Raw genomic sequence first — 15,782 nt, 5'->3', positions numbered from 1 at the left:
TCCTTGGGAGTATACCACTTGAGCTACCTGTGAGGCGCTAGAAGGTTGCAGCCACATTCCCATCTCATCCTACCAGGTACTCATTCACTAATGGGTGAACAAAGCCACTTGACTGAAGAGACACCACATGTGTTACATGTGCTTCAGTGTGGGACATGACCGAAGCCCACATTCCCATCTCATCCTACCAGATACTCATTCACTAATGGATGAACAAAGCCACTTGACTGAAGAGACACCACATGTGTTACATGTGCTTCAGTGTGGGACATGACCGAAGCCCACATTCCCATCTCATCCTACCAGATACTCATTCACTAATGGATGAACAAAGCCACTTGACTGAAGAGACACCACATGTGTTACATGTGCTTCAGTGTGGGACATGACCGAAGCCCACATTCCCATCTCATCCTACCAGAAACTCATTCACTAATGGATGAACAAAGCCACTTGACTGAAGAGACACCACATGTGTTACATGTGCTTCAGTGTGGGACATGACCGAAGCCCACATTCCCATCTCATCCTACCAGATACTCATTCACTAATGGATGAACAAAGCCACTTGACTGAAGAGACACCACATGTGTTACATGTGCTTCAGTGTGGGACATGACCGAAGCCCACATTCCCATCTCATCCTACCAGATACTCATTCACTAATGGGTGAACAAAGCCACTTGACTGAAGAGACACCACATGTGCTACATGTGCTTCAGTGTGGGACATGACCGAAGCCCACATTCCCATCTCATCCTACCAGATACTCATTCACTAATGGATGAACAAAGCCACTTGACTGAAGAGACACCACATGTGTTACATGTGCTTCAGTGTGGGACATGACCGAAGCCCACATTCCCATCTCATCCTACCAGATACTCATTCACTAATGGATGAACAAAGCCACTTGACTGAAGAGACACCACATGTGTTACATGTGCTTCAGTGTGGGACATGACCGAAGCCCACATTCCCATCTCATCCTACCAGATACTCATTCACTAATGGATGAACAAAGGCACTTGACTGAAGAGACACCACATGTGTTACATGTGCTTCAGTGTGGGACATGACCGAAACCCACATTCCCATCTCATCCTACCAGATACTCGTTCACTAATGGATGAACAAAGCCACTTGACTGAAGAGACACCACATGTGTTACATGTGCTTCAGTGTGGGACATGACCGAAGCCCACATTCCCATCTCATCCTACCAGATACTCATTCACTAATGGGTGAACAAAGCCACTTGACTGAAGAGACACCACATGTGTTACATGTGCTTCAGTGTGGGACATGACCGAAGCCCACATTCCCATCTCATCCTACCAGATACTCATTCACTAATGGATGAACAAAGCCACTTGACTGAAGAGACACCACATGTGTTAAATGTGCTTCAGTGTGGGACATGACCGAAGCCCACATTCCCATCTCATCCTACCAGATACTCATTCACTAATGGATGAACAAAGGCACTTGACTGAAGAGACACCACATGTGTTACATGTGCTTCAGTGTGGGACATGACCGAAGCCCACATTCCCATCTCATCCTACCAGATACTCATTCACTAATGGATGAACAAAGCCACTTGACTGAAGAGACACCACATGTGTTACATGTGCTTCAGTGTGGGACATGACCGAAGCCCACATTCCCATCTCATCCTACCAGATACTCATTCACTAATGGATGAACAAAGCCACTTGACTGAAGAGACACCACATGTGTTACATGTGCTTCAGTGTGGGACATTACCGAAGCCCACATTCCCATCTCATCCTACCAGGTACCCATTCACTAATGGATGAACAAAGCCACTTGACTGAAGAGACACCACATGTGCTACATGTGCTTCAGTGTGGGACATGACCGAAGCCCTAGAAACTCTCGGAAGTCAAACTGGCGAACACGGTCACCCAACTACTCTCCGAGGTCGATGATGCTAAACCTCACCTGATCGGTGACCCGTGGTCTATCACAAGTTCACGTGCTACCACGTAGGTCGTATTACGTGTATGGTGCCATTTGTATTACTACTCGTTATGTAGTGCTCGAATAGGTGACAGTCACAATTGAACGTGCCGGGGTTCATATACCAACTCAAGTAGGATTTAAATGCTCTTCTCCCTGGGCCGAGGACCGAGAAACAGGGGCATCATGTTTAATGTTATACTATATGCTGTTCACAGGCAAGAGCATTATTGTATTTCACTTAATCTCTCAAACGAAATACAATTCAGCCTCAGTATTACATGATGGACGTACGCATCGGTCAGTGACTCCTATGTAAATATTTCAGGCGATTATGCTTGTAAGCGGCGACTAACAGGATCAGGTAGTCAAGCTCGCTGACTTGGTTCATACATGTCCTCGTATCCCAAATGCGTAGATCGATGCTCATGGAGTCAATCACTGGATTGTCTTTTATCAGACTTGATTATTTACAGACAGCCGTCATATTGCTGAGAGTGGCGTTATACAACAAACAAACAACTCCTATGTAAATCATAGCTTGGTGTTAACAAATATCTGTCAACGAAAGTAAATAGTTTAACATGTTTCTGCCTCAGAGGGACAAGTTGATAGTAACTGTACGCATATCTTTTATTGATGTACATAAGACAATGAAATGCTTACAACACGAGAATTAGAGAATGTTTTGATTTGTTTTGTGATTTCAAAAAATATTTGCTTAAATTTTCATCCATACTTTTAATGTGAAATGTTATGGGTTTTTTGGTTCACAAAAACTAGCAAAGAAACACGGTGGAAACTCATGTTGAACCGCATACTTCCATCCATCGCAGTTGACGAACAGAGTTTGTAGCCATCGGATCGCGGGTTAGGATGTCTCTACGTGGTATTTTTCATTTGATTTCGAGAATAAATAATAATGTATAATGAGCGGAACATTTGTACAATATTGTAAACATATGGAAGATTAATTCATTTGGGACAAAAAAGTTCCTTTCGTTGGAGTTACAAGTAAGGTTTTCTATTCATTTACTTATAAGGAGCGGTCGGGTAGCCTAGTGGTTCGCGTTCGCTCGTCACACCGAAGACCCGGGTTCAATTCCAAATATTGGTACAATGTGTGAAGCTCATTTCTGGTGTTACCCGCCGAGATATTGCTGGGATATTGGTAAAAGTGGCGAAACATTACATTGCTGCGTCACACTGTATCAAACAAACAAACAAACAAACAAAAAGGATATGGTATAGGTATCAGCACCTATAAAGAAAGAAAGAAACAAGTTGAAATCCATTGTTTAATAGGCATTACTTTAAAGTTGACGGATGGGCTTGCTTGACAACAATATAAGGATCTTTATACAAACGTCGCCTTTACAGTAAATAAAGAAGTTGTTGTCCATAGAATATCTCTACTTAATCAAGTTGAAATCCATACGTCGCATGTCTACTCAACATGTACTTTCGAAACGATACGTACCTTTCTTATGATTACTACCCTACGACACAATCTCCATTCAAGTACCCTTCAGTGTACCTACAAGTGCCGCTTGTGGAGTGATGGGTCACCTCGGTCCTTCAACCCTGTTTATCGCATGCTAAATACGTTATATTCCCACCGTATCATTCACATCCGCGACGACACGTTAAAGACACGTGCTACACACATGATCAGGATTTATTTAGTAGGTCATACACTATCGCTTACCCGTACTGTCATTGCCGTCGGTCAGCGTCTCCTTTCAACCAGAAGCTAACCTGTTAACGCTATGGCCGAACACACCCCCATGACCATGTCACTAAATAATGGCCTTTCTATGCCTGCAGTGGGATTTGGGACATTCAACAAGCTGGTGGTATGGTATTTACGTGTTCCTTTAAAACTTGTACTATAAAGTGTTCTAGGAAACGCCTGACCCGTGAAGATCCGGGCTAGAATTTTCCGTCGACAACCCATTCATGTGGTAATAGGCGACTAACGGGATCGGGTGGTCTGACTTGCTGACTTGGTTGATGCATGTCATTATTTCAAAGTTGTGGAGATCAATGGTCTTGTCATCACTGGATTGTCTGGTCCAGACTCTGGTGCGATTATATACAGACCGCCTTCATAAAACTGGAATATCGACAAACGAAGGAATACTCCTGCCAAATGAGGGCGGACAGTAAACAATCAAGACTCCAGTGATTGTTGACCAGACGGTCTACCGACACGATAGTGCGTTTACTGATTTTATTGAAACTGGAAGAGATACGATAATTTTGAAATGCGTCTGCTGAATTCGCTTGGGTTGACTCAATATTTCAGCAACATCACGGTGAGGAACTCCAGAAACGGGCTTCATAAATTGTGCCCGTGTGGGAATCGAACCCGAGCCATCGGTGTAATGAGCGAACTCTTTTACCACTACGTTGTCCACTTAAGTTGTATGTTATACGCATTCCTCCACCACCAATGGCCTCCTCGGTTAGAATTGGTCCTCGGGGCGGTCGGGTAGCCTAGTGGTTAAAGCGTTCGCTCGTCACGCCGAAGACCCGGGTTCGATTCCCGACATGGGTACAATGTGTGAAGCCCATTTCCGGTGTCCCCCCGCCGTGATATTGCTGGAATATTGCTAAATGCGGCGTAAAACCATACTCACTCACTCACTAGAATTGGTCCCAGCACTCTGTTGCTTGCCGTCAGAGGCGACTAAGTTTAATCAGGCTGTCGCGGTGTGTCATCATACCCTGACGGCGTAGATCGTTGTTCGTGCTATCAGCCACTGAGAATCATGCCCACTATATGCAAACCTCCGGCATATACATATAGCTGGTATGTCTTACTACGACGTAAAACAACATTAGCTTACTCGTTCATTTGCTATCAGATAAGGGTGGTAAGGGCTTAGTGGTTAAGGTGTTCGCTCGTCACGCCGAAGAGCTTGAAGCGGCGTAAAACTATACTCAATTACTCCCGCTAATCGGATTGTTGCTTGAAAGAAATAATATATAATGTACCCGTGAAGATCCGGGGTAGAATACGTCTTCAGCAACCCATGCTGGCCGTGAAAGGCGACTATACTTGTCTTAAAAGGCGACTAACGGGATCGGGTGGTCAGGCTCGCTGACTTGGTTGATGCATGTCATCGTATCCCAATTGCGTGGATCTATGCTCATGATGTCAATCACTGAATTGTCTGGTCCAGACTCGTTTATTTACAGACCACCGTCATATAGCTGGAATATTGCTGAGTGCAGCGTTAAACAACAAACATAATGATGTCTACACTGTAGGTCAATGACAGGGTCATGATAGACGCTGTGAAGACAGCCATTGACGTCGGCTTCCGTCATTTGGATGCAGCGTGGTATTACAACAACGAGACAGACGTAGGTCAGGCCATCAAGGAGAAGATACAAGACAAAACAGTGACGAGAGAGGAGCTCTTCATTACGTCAAAAGTAAGTCACATTATTACACGAACTATGCACTGGATCACAAACTGTTGTTGCGAGTTGATTCCCAAGTTTGACCCAGAAATCTGTTCGTTAAGAACTCAAACAGGGTTACGTTGACCATCACAAGAGGCAATACAACTGGTCAAAGCTGTGACTGCAATGAGTAACAAACCCGATAACAAATGTTAATAAACTCACGAATGTCCATAAATTGACACTGTACATGTCGATTGTGTTGAGAGATTTAATAATCTCGTAACAGTAGCTGTTGACATTCATTCACTTGCCGTCACAAACTCTCATCACTATCTTCTACAATATATACTGCTACATAACACCAGCCTCAAAGCCAAAATTAACCATGTTCTTATGTATAAGAGATAAACGATACAGGTTAAATACGTATATGGTTTTAAACCCAGCTCACGCACTCGTTAAGGTTTGTTTGTTAGACACAGAGCTAATTACGTTACATAAACAGTTTTTAGGAAGCAAAGCAATGGATATACCCATGTTTCAAAAACATTTCTGGTGATAGATAAGAAAACATTATCTGTTGACATACACAGATACACACAGTGGAAACCCTAGTCAGAACTCCGTTAAACCGGGAACCCAATATTCGGACGATTACTATTTGAGTTGTACGCCGCTATTATCAATATTCAAACAATTCCACGGCGGGCGTCACCAGAAATAGGTTTCACACAGTGCACCCATGTGGGGATCCGAACCCGGTTCTTCGGCGAGACGAATGAAAGCTTTAACCACTAGGCTACCCCGCCGCCCGATTACTATTTCAAACACAGTTCAAGGGTCAATACTATGTACCCAAGACGCATTAATTCAGATAATTTCATTTGGAAGATAAATCCCGGGGATTTCATGCTGATCAATTATGAAGTCAAAAACTGATATACGAGATTTGAAACGCCGTCGTAATGTTGCCTGATGCAACGTTAAACAAACAAACGCTATTTTGAGTCGCCGTCGTGATGTTGCTTATTGCAGCGTTAAGCTTCTAAAGAGATTTTACCATTGGACTGACACTTTTGCGTTGTTTCAGCTGTGGTCCAACTTCATGGCACCGGGGAGAGTTGAGGAAGCGGTGAGGCTGTCTCTGGAAGACCTTGGTGTAGCCTATCTGGATCTGTACCTGGTACACTGGCCTACACCCACAGAGGTGAGATAGTCATAGCACATGCTGACTGGAAACCACCATCAGGATTGTGGTTAGAATTTATCTCATTCAACCGATACTGGTAGTAAGATGCGACTGACTGAAGTGGGTAGTCAGGCCCAGTGACTTTCTTGACTGCATATCTTGAAGGCGTGGGATGAGCGGCGCTGAACCAAGGCACTCACTCACTCACTCACTACGGATCATGAAGTTGAATGATTATTTGTCCTGAGTGAGTGAGTATGGTAATACACCGCTTTTAGCAATATTCCAGCAATATCACGGCGGGGGGTACCAGAAATGGGCTTCACACATTGTACCCATGTCGGGAATCGAACCCGGGTCTTCGGCATGACGAGCGAACGCTTTAACCACTAGGCTACCCCACCGCCCGTTTGTCCTTAGTGTTCTGTCAAAATGCTGAGCACGATATTCCATAGATAAAACTACGAGCATTACAACTTTATTCCCTTGAGCCGCCGAGGTTTACCGAAAAGAGGGGGCACGGGTAGCCCAGTCGTCTAATGCGTCGCGATTCGCTGTGCAGAGTTGCGTCCCATGGGCCCGCCAGAAACCTATGATTGTGGGTTCGAATCCCGGTTCTCCCCGATTATGTTTCTAGGTTTGTCAGCACCATACCCGTGCTCGTGGGTTTCACCGAAGTGGTAAACGTCTGAGACCTGCATCACTTCGGGCTTTCCTCCCACATTAAGCTGACACGCTGCGATATAACTGGAATATTGTTAAAAGCGGCGTTAAACCTAACTCACTCACACACTCACTGAAAACCGAAAAGAACAGTACCCCAGTATTCCGCGCTTATCTTAGAGTCGACTTCAATAGGGTTTGAAAACTTTTAGATCAGTCCGATAAGCCAGAAAACCAATTAACAAACGAGTTTGTCTCAATAGTTATCTGGCTATATCGTGTGGCTAAATGAGGAATAAACAACATTAACTTCTTTGTCATCAGACTGGAAGCAGTTCCTTCTTCCAATGTCAATTTGGATAAATGGTATTAAATATCCTTACGTATATTTTAATCCCCGTCAATAGTGTGTTCCGAATGGACAACCTCTGTAAACATGAATTTGGAAAATAATTAAAACAATTTGTTTCAAATTATTGCTTTGGTTACATTTTGTTTGTGTGATTGGTTACGGTAACATAAAATGTCAATTGCACTTTATTATGATAAGTTTGAGACTGAGCATTTGAACTGTACCATTTTTTTAATGAAATATCAATACTCAGATTTACCGTTTTCAAGGACAGCCCCGATGACCGGACCTTCAGTGCTCCGGTTCATGACCACAAGATCGATTACCTGGACACGTGGAAGGTATGACCAGAGGTTGTAGACCGGTCCGATTAGGGGGCAGGTCCCTAATAATCCCTTATGGCATGACCTCTCAAGCATAAGTCTGTTACAGAGATCCAATAATTATGCCCCAATACCTATCCTATATGCACCGTCGAAATAATGATATGTCTCAAAAAACGTAGTCCAAATACATATATGAACACACAATGCCATTTAGAAAGAGGTCAAATGTAACAAATGTTATATTGGGGATAACACTTACTTTGTAAAGTACAGATTCTCGTTCTTGTTTTGGTTGAGTCCCGTGCTGGCGATTAGGTGCCTCACTCTGGCAGTGTGGGTTCGAAAAACCCGGACAGGTCTCAACCCAAAAAAATACGAGAATCTGTACTTTACAAAGAAAGTGTTATCCCAAATATATCAATTGTTACAAATACATATAGTTGTAATAGTAATTTCTCATTTCGCTTATTCAGTGTATCAAATCTCCATTCTTTTATTGTTATTGCCGACATAACGCCAAATTAGACATAACGTCGGGAGATGGTGATGTCACTTGTATCAGAATAGATTGGAGGTATAATACATTGGATAATCAAAGATTCTTTATTGTGACGAGTCATACAGCTGTCAGACTGACCATAAATCCCAAAAGCATATTCTTAAATAATGTGTTCAGGTGAATGCTTGACTTGCCTTTGCGTGTGTTTTTGATTGGAGACATTGGTTGAGCATGATACGCTCACCTCTGTGTCATCACTATTTGGTAGTGATACATAAACACATGCTAATGATGTCGGAATCGTACAAAGTACTCTGCTTTGAGAGGAGATTTCTTGTGATCAAAAGGCACAAAGGCACTCAGACTGTTGTTATTCCATATTCAGAAATCTGCCTCAACATAGATATGTCTGGTAAAAGAAAACATACACTATGAGGAATTCTGTTCGTCAAGCTTGGGTCCGATTCCCAGCATCCGTACAAAGACCTACACTGTCTGTGTTACCGCTCAGATATCGCTGAAGACCTTCTCAAACTGTCAAACGCTCAGTGAGAAAGTGAGTTTGGTGAAACGTTGCTTTCAGCAGTATTTCAGTTATATCACAGCGTGTCATCTTCATGTGGGAGGAAAGTGATGCGGGTCTTAGATCTTTACCACATTGATGAAACCCACGATCACGGGTATGGTACTGAAACCCCACAAACTTAATTAGCACGAACCGGGACTTTGAACCCACAATCATAGGAATTTGGTATCCTTAAGGGTCGCAACTTTGCACAGCGATTGCGATGCCTTAAACGAGTGGGCGACCAATGTTTTACCTGTTGATGCTTCCCGTGTGTATGCGTGTGTAAACGCTGTTTTATACTTTGACTTAAAGCTTCAATGTATCTGTTTAAGGCAATGGAGAAACTTGTGGAGAAGGGACTTGTTCGCAGTATCGGAATTAGCAATTTTAATTTAAGCCAGGTTGAAAGACTACTGAACATGGATGGGCTGAAAATCACACCTTCAAACCACCAAGTAAGTTACTATTGAATCGCAGCCTGGAACTCAGTGGATGTCATAGTCAATTATATGTTCTACCTATTGAAGAAATGTATGGACCGTACAATTACACAGAAACTAATACATCAGAATGCAGTGCAAAGGGTGAGGTGAGGTGAAATGGGGATTAACGGCGCGTCCAAGATTATTGCATTTACGTGCATGTACGTGTATGTGTGGCTGCTTGTACTGGTCCGGACCAAAGCCGATGTTATAGTGCTAGCCCACTGAGATATCATGCCGCAGTTTAACACGAACACAACACTCAGACACAGTATACTGACTCCGAGCCGACCATTCCTTGTATTTGCCCCTTACTGCCAAGCGCCAGGCAGGGTATCAACAAGTACCATATTTCAACGTATTTTGGTATGACGCGACTGGGGATCGAACCCCGGATCTTTCGCTCTTCAGGCGGTCCAGTACGAAGCGAGCCCATGTGACTGAGTGTATAAAGGGGGAACGTTCTGGTTAATTGGTAGTCCGGGCAAGTTATATAAAAACATTTCAACACCATAGTATACGGTATGCATCAATCTAACGATTCGCCTGTTATGATTCCGTGATAGTACTTGGTCCCGAGCAACCTATGCTTGACGCAAGAGCAGGTGATCAAGTTCGAGGACTTGCAAATGGTTCGGTGATGGAATATTGCTGAGTGCCATCTAAGCAACAAACAGTCAAACATTACATCATAAACACCATATCATAGGATAGCATAAAGTGACATGTAACAATTGTGTTACACCCGATAATAGGGCCGTGAAGATCCGGGATAGAATATGTCTTCAGCAAGCCATGCGTGCCGTAAAAGGCGACTAACGGGATCGGATGGTCAGGCCCGCTGACTTGGTTTATGCCTGTCAGCGATTCCAATTGCGTGGATCGATGCTCATGTTGTCAATCACTGGATTGTCTGGACCAGACTTTACTTGAGTGGCGTTAAAGAACAAACCAAACCAAACCAAACCAAAACGACCGACAATAAATCGCATTCCCCATATCGATGGCTGAAGGAACACGAAGATGGCTCACACGTGCAGCGTACCTTGTATTAGCTGGAACAAACTATTTTCATATAGTATTTTTCATAACTGTCAGTTTCATTTTCATGTATATTGTTTCACACGAGCACACCCATGGATGGGCAGACAATGGTGTGTACAGGGACTGACTTTACCTTTCAGATTGAGATCCACCCGCTTCTGAACAACAAAGACCTTGTACAATACTGTCAGAGTAAGGGAATATCCGTCACGGCATACTGCCCTCTCGGGGGTATGTCGGGAAATGTAGGGTGAGTGTCAGATGAAGTCACGGCATACTGCCCCCTCGGGGGTATGTCGGGAAATGTAGGGTGAGTGTCAGATGAAGTCACGGCATACTGCCCTCTCGGGGGTATGTCGGGAAATGTAGGGTGAGTGTCAGATGAAGTCACGGCATACTGCCCCCTCGGGGGTATGTCGGGAAATGTAGGGTGAGTGTCAGATGAAGTCACGGCATACTGCCCCCTCGGGGGTATGTCGGGAAATGTAGGGTGAGTGTCAGATGAAGTCACGGCATACTGCCCCCTCGGGGGTATGTCGGGAAATGTAGGGTGAGTGTCAGATGAAGTCACGGCGATGAAGCGATGTTAATTTTATGTATAACTGATGCCACAAATCATGCCGATGACCTCCCTAAACGCGGACGCTATTGGAGTTTTACACCTTATATTTCGCAATCTTGCCATCATTTGGTTATCAGTGGTTTTTTCCCTTTTATTTTATTTTATATAAATTTAAATTGTCAAATTAAATGAAATTATTATTAAAACTAATTTCATCAACCCTCTTTGTTTTATTAGGATGGGTTTTTATGTGTTTTTTTTTTTCAATCCGTAGTAATTAGTATATTAAAATATGTAATGAATATGGTATTATTAATATAATTATTTTCATTTAAGAATTCACTGTAGCGTTCGCTCGTCAAGCCGGAGGCTCGGGTTCGATTCCCTACATATATGCAATGTGTGAAGCCCATTTCTGGTGTCCCCCGCCATGATATTGCTGGAATGTTGCTCGATCGCTCACTCACTCAGCAACAACTGATGTATTAGTGTATGTGATATTCTACCAGTCTATACTTACCTGTTGCTCGGTTTCTCGTAGGATTGTCAACAACCCGACACTGGCAGCAGTGGGCAAGAAGTATGGAAGGTCTGCAGCTCAGGTACATGAGTGGCTACGAAGAAAACATAAGACCCGTGAAGATCCGGCGTAGAATAGGTCCTCAGATTGCCGTAACCATACACGAGTAACTGTGAAGTGTGTGAGTGAGTTGTGTTTAACGCCGCTTTTAACCGTATTCCAGTTATATCGCGGCGTGTCAGCTTCATGTGTGAGGAAAGCCCGAAGTGATGCAGGTCTCAGACGTTTACCACTTCGGTGAAACCCACGAGCACGGGTATGGTGCTGACAATCCTAGAAACATAATCGGGGCGAACCGGGATTCGAACCCACAATCATAGGTTTCTGGCGTGCCCAGGGGACGCAACTCTGCACAGCGAATTGCGGCGCCTTAGGCTACTGGGCCACCCGTGCCCCGATCAACTATGAAGTGAGATTGATAATAATAACGAGAAATTGTTTTTCGTTCATTTGACCCATGGACGCGCTAAGGTGTTGCCCCAAATTCACCGTTACATATTCGTGCTGTAATACCTCCACAGAGTGCTGTCGTTGGTCTGTCAGCATTAAACTTGCATTGATGGGTTGCAGCAACGTAGTAAACGTCGCCGACCTGCGTCAAGTTTGATTTCCACACATATTTAGCTGGCAAGCTATGTTATAACTGAAATGGAGTTTCAAGGGGTGTTTATCCCCCAATAGCGACGCCACATAAGGACCTCCGTAGGGGTGGAGGAGAAGTGGGATCTTTTTGTGAGAAATACAATTTTTCCTGAAATGATGGTTTTTTTCCCCAAAGTAATTTTTCACTGGTCCTGTTGGATGTACAGGGAGCAAATGTGTTGTGTTTCTCCCTAAATGTAGAGGCCCGGCGAAAAAGGCGGTATGTCTTGAAGCAGTGACCAAACAACTGTCCTCGAACGTCACCCGATTACCTTTGCCGCACCTGTGCCACAACTTTTACAGCACCTATGCCACAACTTTTACAGCACCTGTGCCACAACTTTTACAGCACCTGTGCCACACCTTTTACAGCACCTGTGCCACACCTTTTACAGCACCTGTGCCACAACTTTTACAGTACCTGTGCCACACCTTTTACAGCACCTGTGCCACACCTTTTACAGCACCCGTGCCACACCTTTTACAGCACCTGTGCCACACCTTTTACAGCACCTGTGCCACACCTTTTACAGCACCTGTGCCACAACTTTTACAGTACCTGTGCCACAACTTTTACAGCACCTGTGCCACAACTTTTACAGCACCTGTGCCACAACTTTTACAGCACCTGTGCCACAACTTTTACAGCACTTGTGCAACAACTTTTACAGCACCTATGCCGAAACTTTTACAGCACCTATGCCACACCTCATCTTTTCGCGAACACCTGGAGTCATACCTATTTGGTCATGGTTCATGAACACATGCTTATGATATAGTCGGAATCGTACAATTGTATCTGCTTTCAGCAGTGATATATATGATTATAGAAATGTTTTTGTCACTTTTATTAGCAGAATATGGTATATTTGTTTCCCCGCAGGTAGCCCTGAGATGGGGGCTACAGAGAGGATATGCAGTTCTGACGAAGAGTATGAAAGCGGAGCGGATAAAGCATAATTTCCAGGTAAGATGTGTCGTTTTTACTGTACACCGAGTCGTTTTGCTGAGTTGCTTCCCTTGGGCGTGACATGATCCTACTATCGTGGCATCGAATCTCAGATTCGTCTGTACTTGATCTTTAGGTTCCAACAAAGAACTTCTTCGACCTATTCGTGAAATCATTTCGAGCTTTCCTGACACCAAACAAATAACTGAAATACGTGGCGTTAAACACGTCTCACCCTAGCAACATTGTCATTTCATTGTTTGTTTGTCTGTTGTTTAACGCCGCACTCAGCAATGTTCCAGCTAGATGACGGCGGTCCGTAAATTGTAGAGTCTGGACCAGACAATCCATGTGATTGAGATCATGAGCATCGATCTACGCAATTGGGATACGATGACATGCTTCAACCAAGTCAGCGAGCCTGACCACCCGATCCCGTTAGTCGCCTTTTACGACAAGCATGGGTTGCTGTACTCGCCGCGATAGCTGCAAGTTTGTTGATGCGGCGTTGAGCACAAATCACTCACTAAGTCAAATTTGTCCAAATGAGTCCAAATATCGGCTGTGGCTGATGTAATGCTATTTTATCAATCTGTTATTTTGAACCCATTGTTACCATCAAGTCCTTTCTCCACCCTTCAAAGTGGCATTCTTCCTGTCTTCCTCCTCCTCCTCATCATCCGCCACCTCCTACTCTTCTTCTTCTTACCCACCTTCTCATCATCATCATCTACCTCCTCCCCCTCCCCCGTCACCTGGCGGCACGGGTGGCCCAGTCGTCTAAGGCGCCGCGATTCGCTGTGCAGAGTTGAGTCCCTTGGACACGCCAGAAACCTATGATTGTGGGTTCGAATCCCGGTTCGCCCCGATTATGTTTCTAGCTTTGTCAGCACCATACCCGTGCTCATGGGTTTCACCGAAGTGGAAAACGTCTTGGACCTGCATCACTTCGGGCTTTCCTCCCACATTAAGCTGACACGCCGTGATATAACTGGAATAATGTTAAAAGCGGCGTTAAAACCTAACTCACTCACTCCCCCGTCACCTCCTCCTCACACGAACATGTATTCCTGACACTGTTTTTATTTCCTACAGTTGTCTGACTTTGAATTAAGTGACGAGGATATGGACGTGGTCTATTCTGTCAATAGTGACACACGCATGGTGGTACCAGCCATGTAAGTTTTGTTCAGTTCCTGCCGTAAGTGTATAGGAGCTGTTTCAGCACAGTCAAATACTTTCAAATATACTTGCGCTCCTCAATACTGTTAATGTGGCAAGGCAAACTTTAAGAAAAAGGTACAAAATTCTATAGTAAAGCTCAAGTTGGGACCGAATCCAAAGTTCGAAATAGCGCTTTGTATAGTTATCTCGAATTCGAGATAAGCGGGCAAATAGGGACCAAAGAATAGGTTCGAGATTTGGGTACATTCGAGATAACGGGGTTCGAGATAAAGAGGTCCGACGGTATATGGTATGGTATACGCTAAGAAGAATGTCCCTCATATTTCATGTTTATTTGCAGGTTCAAGGGTCATCGGTTCTGTCCTTTCTAGATCGCAGGTAAGAGGGGTTGTTGTGCATTATGCTAATACATGTAGGTTGAGTGTAATACTTTGAGTGGGCTGTCACTTAAAATATAGGTAACACTAATATAAGTGATGTATGGGGCTGTAGACTCAAACATTGTATATTTTATCCTTATTCTTTGTTTCATATATTACAGGCTTTGGAAGCGTATACTACAGCTAAAAGGAAATAAAACAAGGCTTGCAAGGTTCTACCTCACACGTCATTAGTATGACGTCACACCACTCAGTGACGCAAACCATATGACGTCACAGTCGGATATAGAAAATCGCCAAGTCTCAAGACCTCTGTCTCTCCTCAAACCTGAAATACAAATTCTTTGTCGATATCTATCGCGAGTTCTGCTCAAAATGCTTTGCCACAATTACGTTGAATATTATTTAACCGCAAATATATGTTTGTACAATATAACGGAAGCCTTCAAATCTTTCGTATGAATCAGTAGTGGTTATTGTGCTTTGAAACCTCTGTCTGAACAATTAGTATCTTGTAGTTTCTAACTAAGTTGTAGAATCTAGGATATCCTGCATACAATGAACATTCAATTACTATCAAGGAGTTCTGAAGGAAACGTATGGTGTATTTACCTATCCAGCAACGAAGCAATACCATGTCATACTTCCTGTTGCTATTGTTTGCATGTATGCGCATTTATTACCCACAGGGTAAGATATAACAGAGTTCATAAAAAGTGTATGTGCACTAGTGCAAATACCTGTTCACGCCTTCACGCGCACCAGTGCATTGTTTACTTCATCCGGATTCAAATCGTAAGGTCGGAATGACGTCACACTAGAAACGACGTCATCGCTGAAGATGACGTCATTCGACAATTTATGTTTTTCTGAGGCGGAGGTGCATTTTCTTCTAAAGGGGAGCTCAAAATGAATAGGAAATAACGGGTAAAAATCAATTATAACACTCTCATATGCG

At 43.7% G+C, this 15,782-nt stretch overlaps 1 protein-coding gene across 4 annotated transcripts; it reads left to right on the top strand.

Annotated features, from left to right (window-relative positions):
• Window positions 1–2,426: 2,426 nt before the first annotated feature.
• On the top strand, window positions 2,427–15,255 carry LOC124147195 (1,5-anhydro-D-fructose reductase-like). 4 transcript variants are annotated; one of them, XM_048381512.1, is made up of 11 exons: window positions 2,428–3,842; window positions 5,274–5,430; window positions 6,494–6,610; window positions 7,877–7,948; window positions 9,333–9,455; window positions 10,667–10,776; window positions 11,630–11,690; window positions 13,194–13,277; window positions 14,355–14,437; window positions 14,785–14,822; window positions 14,986–15,255. In XM_048381512.1, exons 1-10 carry the CDS (start codon window positions 3,793–3,795, stop codon window positions 14,813–14,815), a joined length of 888 nt encoding a protein of 295 aa, XP_048237469.1. In that variant the 5' UTR covers window positions 2,428–3,792; the 3' UTR covers window positions 14,816–14,822; window positions 14,986–15,255. The 4 variants fall into 4 exon arrangements, 3 of the variants coding, with proteins under 3 accessions (XP_048237470.1, XP_048237469.1, XP_048237468.1); XR_007218036.1 differs by having other exon boundaries at window positions 2,429–3,842; window positions 5,263–5,430; window positions 14,355–14,460; XM_048381511.1 differs by having other exon boundaries at window positions 2,434–3,842; window positions 5,263–5,430.
• Window positions 15,256–15,782: the final 527 nt, after the last annotated feature.

Source organism: Haliotis rufescens, unplaced genomic scaffold, assembly GCF_023055435.1.
Source record: "Haliotis rufescens isolate VD_foot unplaced genomic scaffold, xgHalRufe1.0.p SCAF_39, whole genome shotgun sequence".
NCBI lineage: Eukaryota > Metazoa > Mollusca > Gastropoda > Lepetellida > Haliotidae > Haliotis > Haliotis rufescens.
Note: the sequence above shows the minus strand (reverse complement) of the source record. Positions and strands in the feature narration are given on the sequence as shown.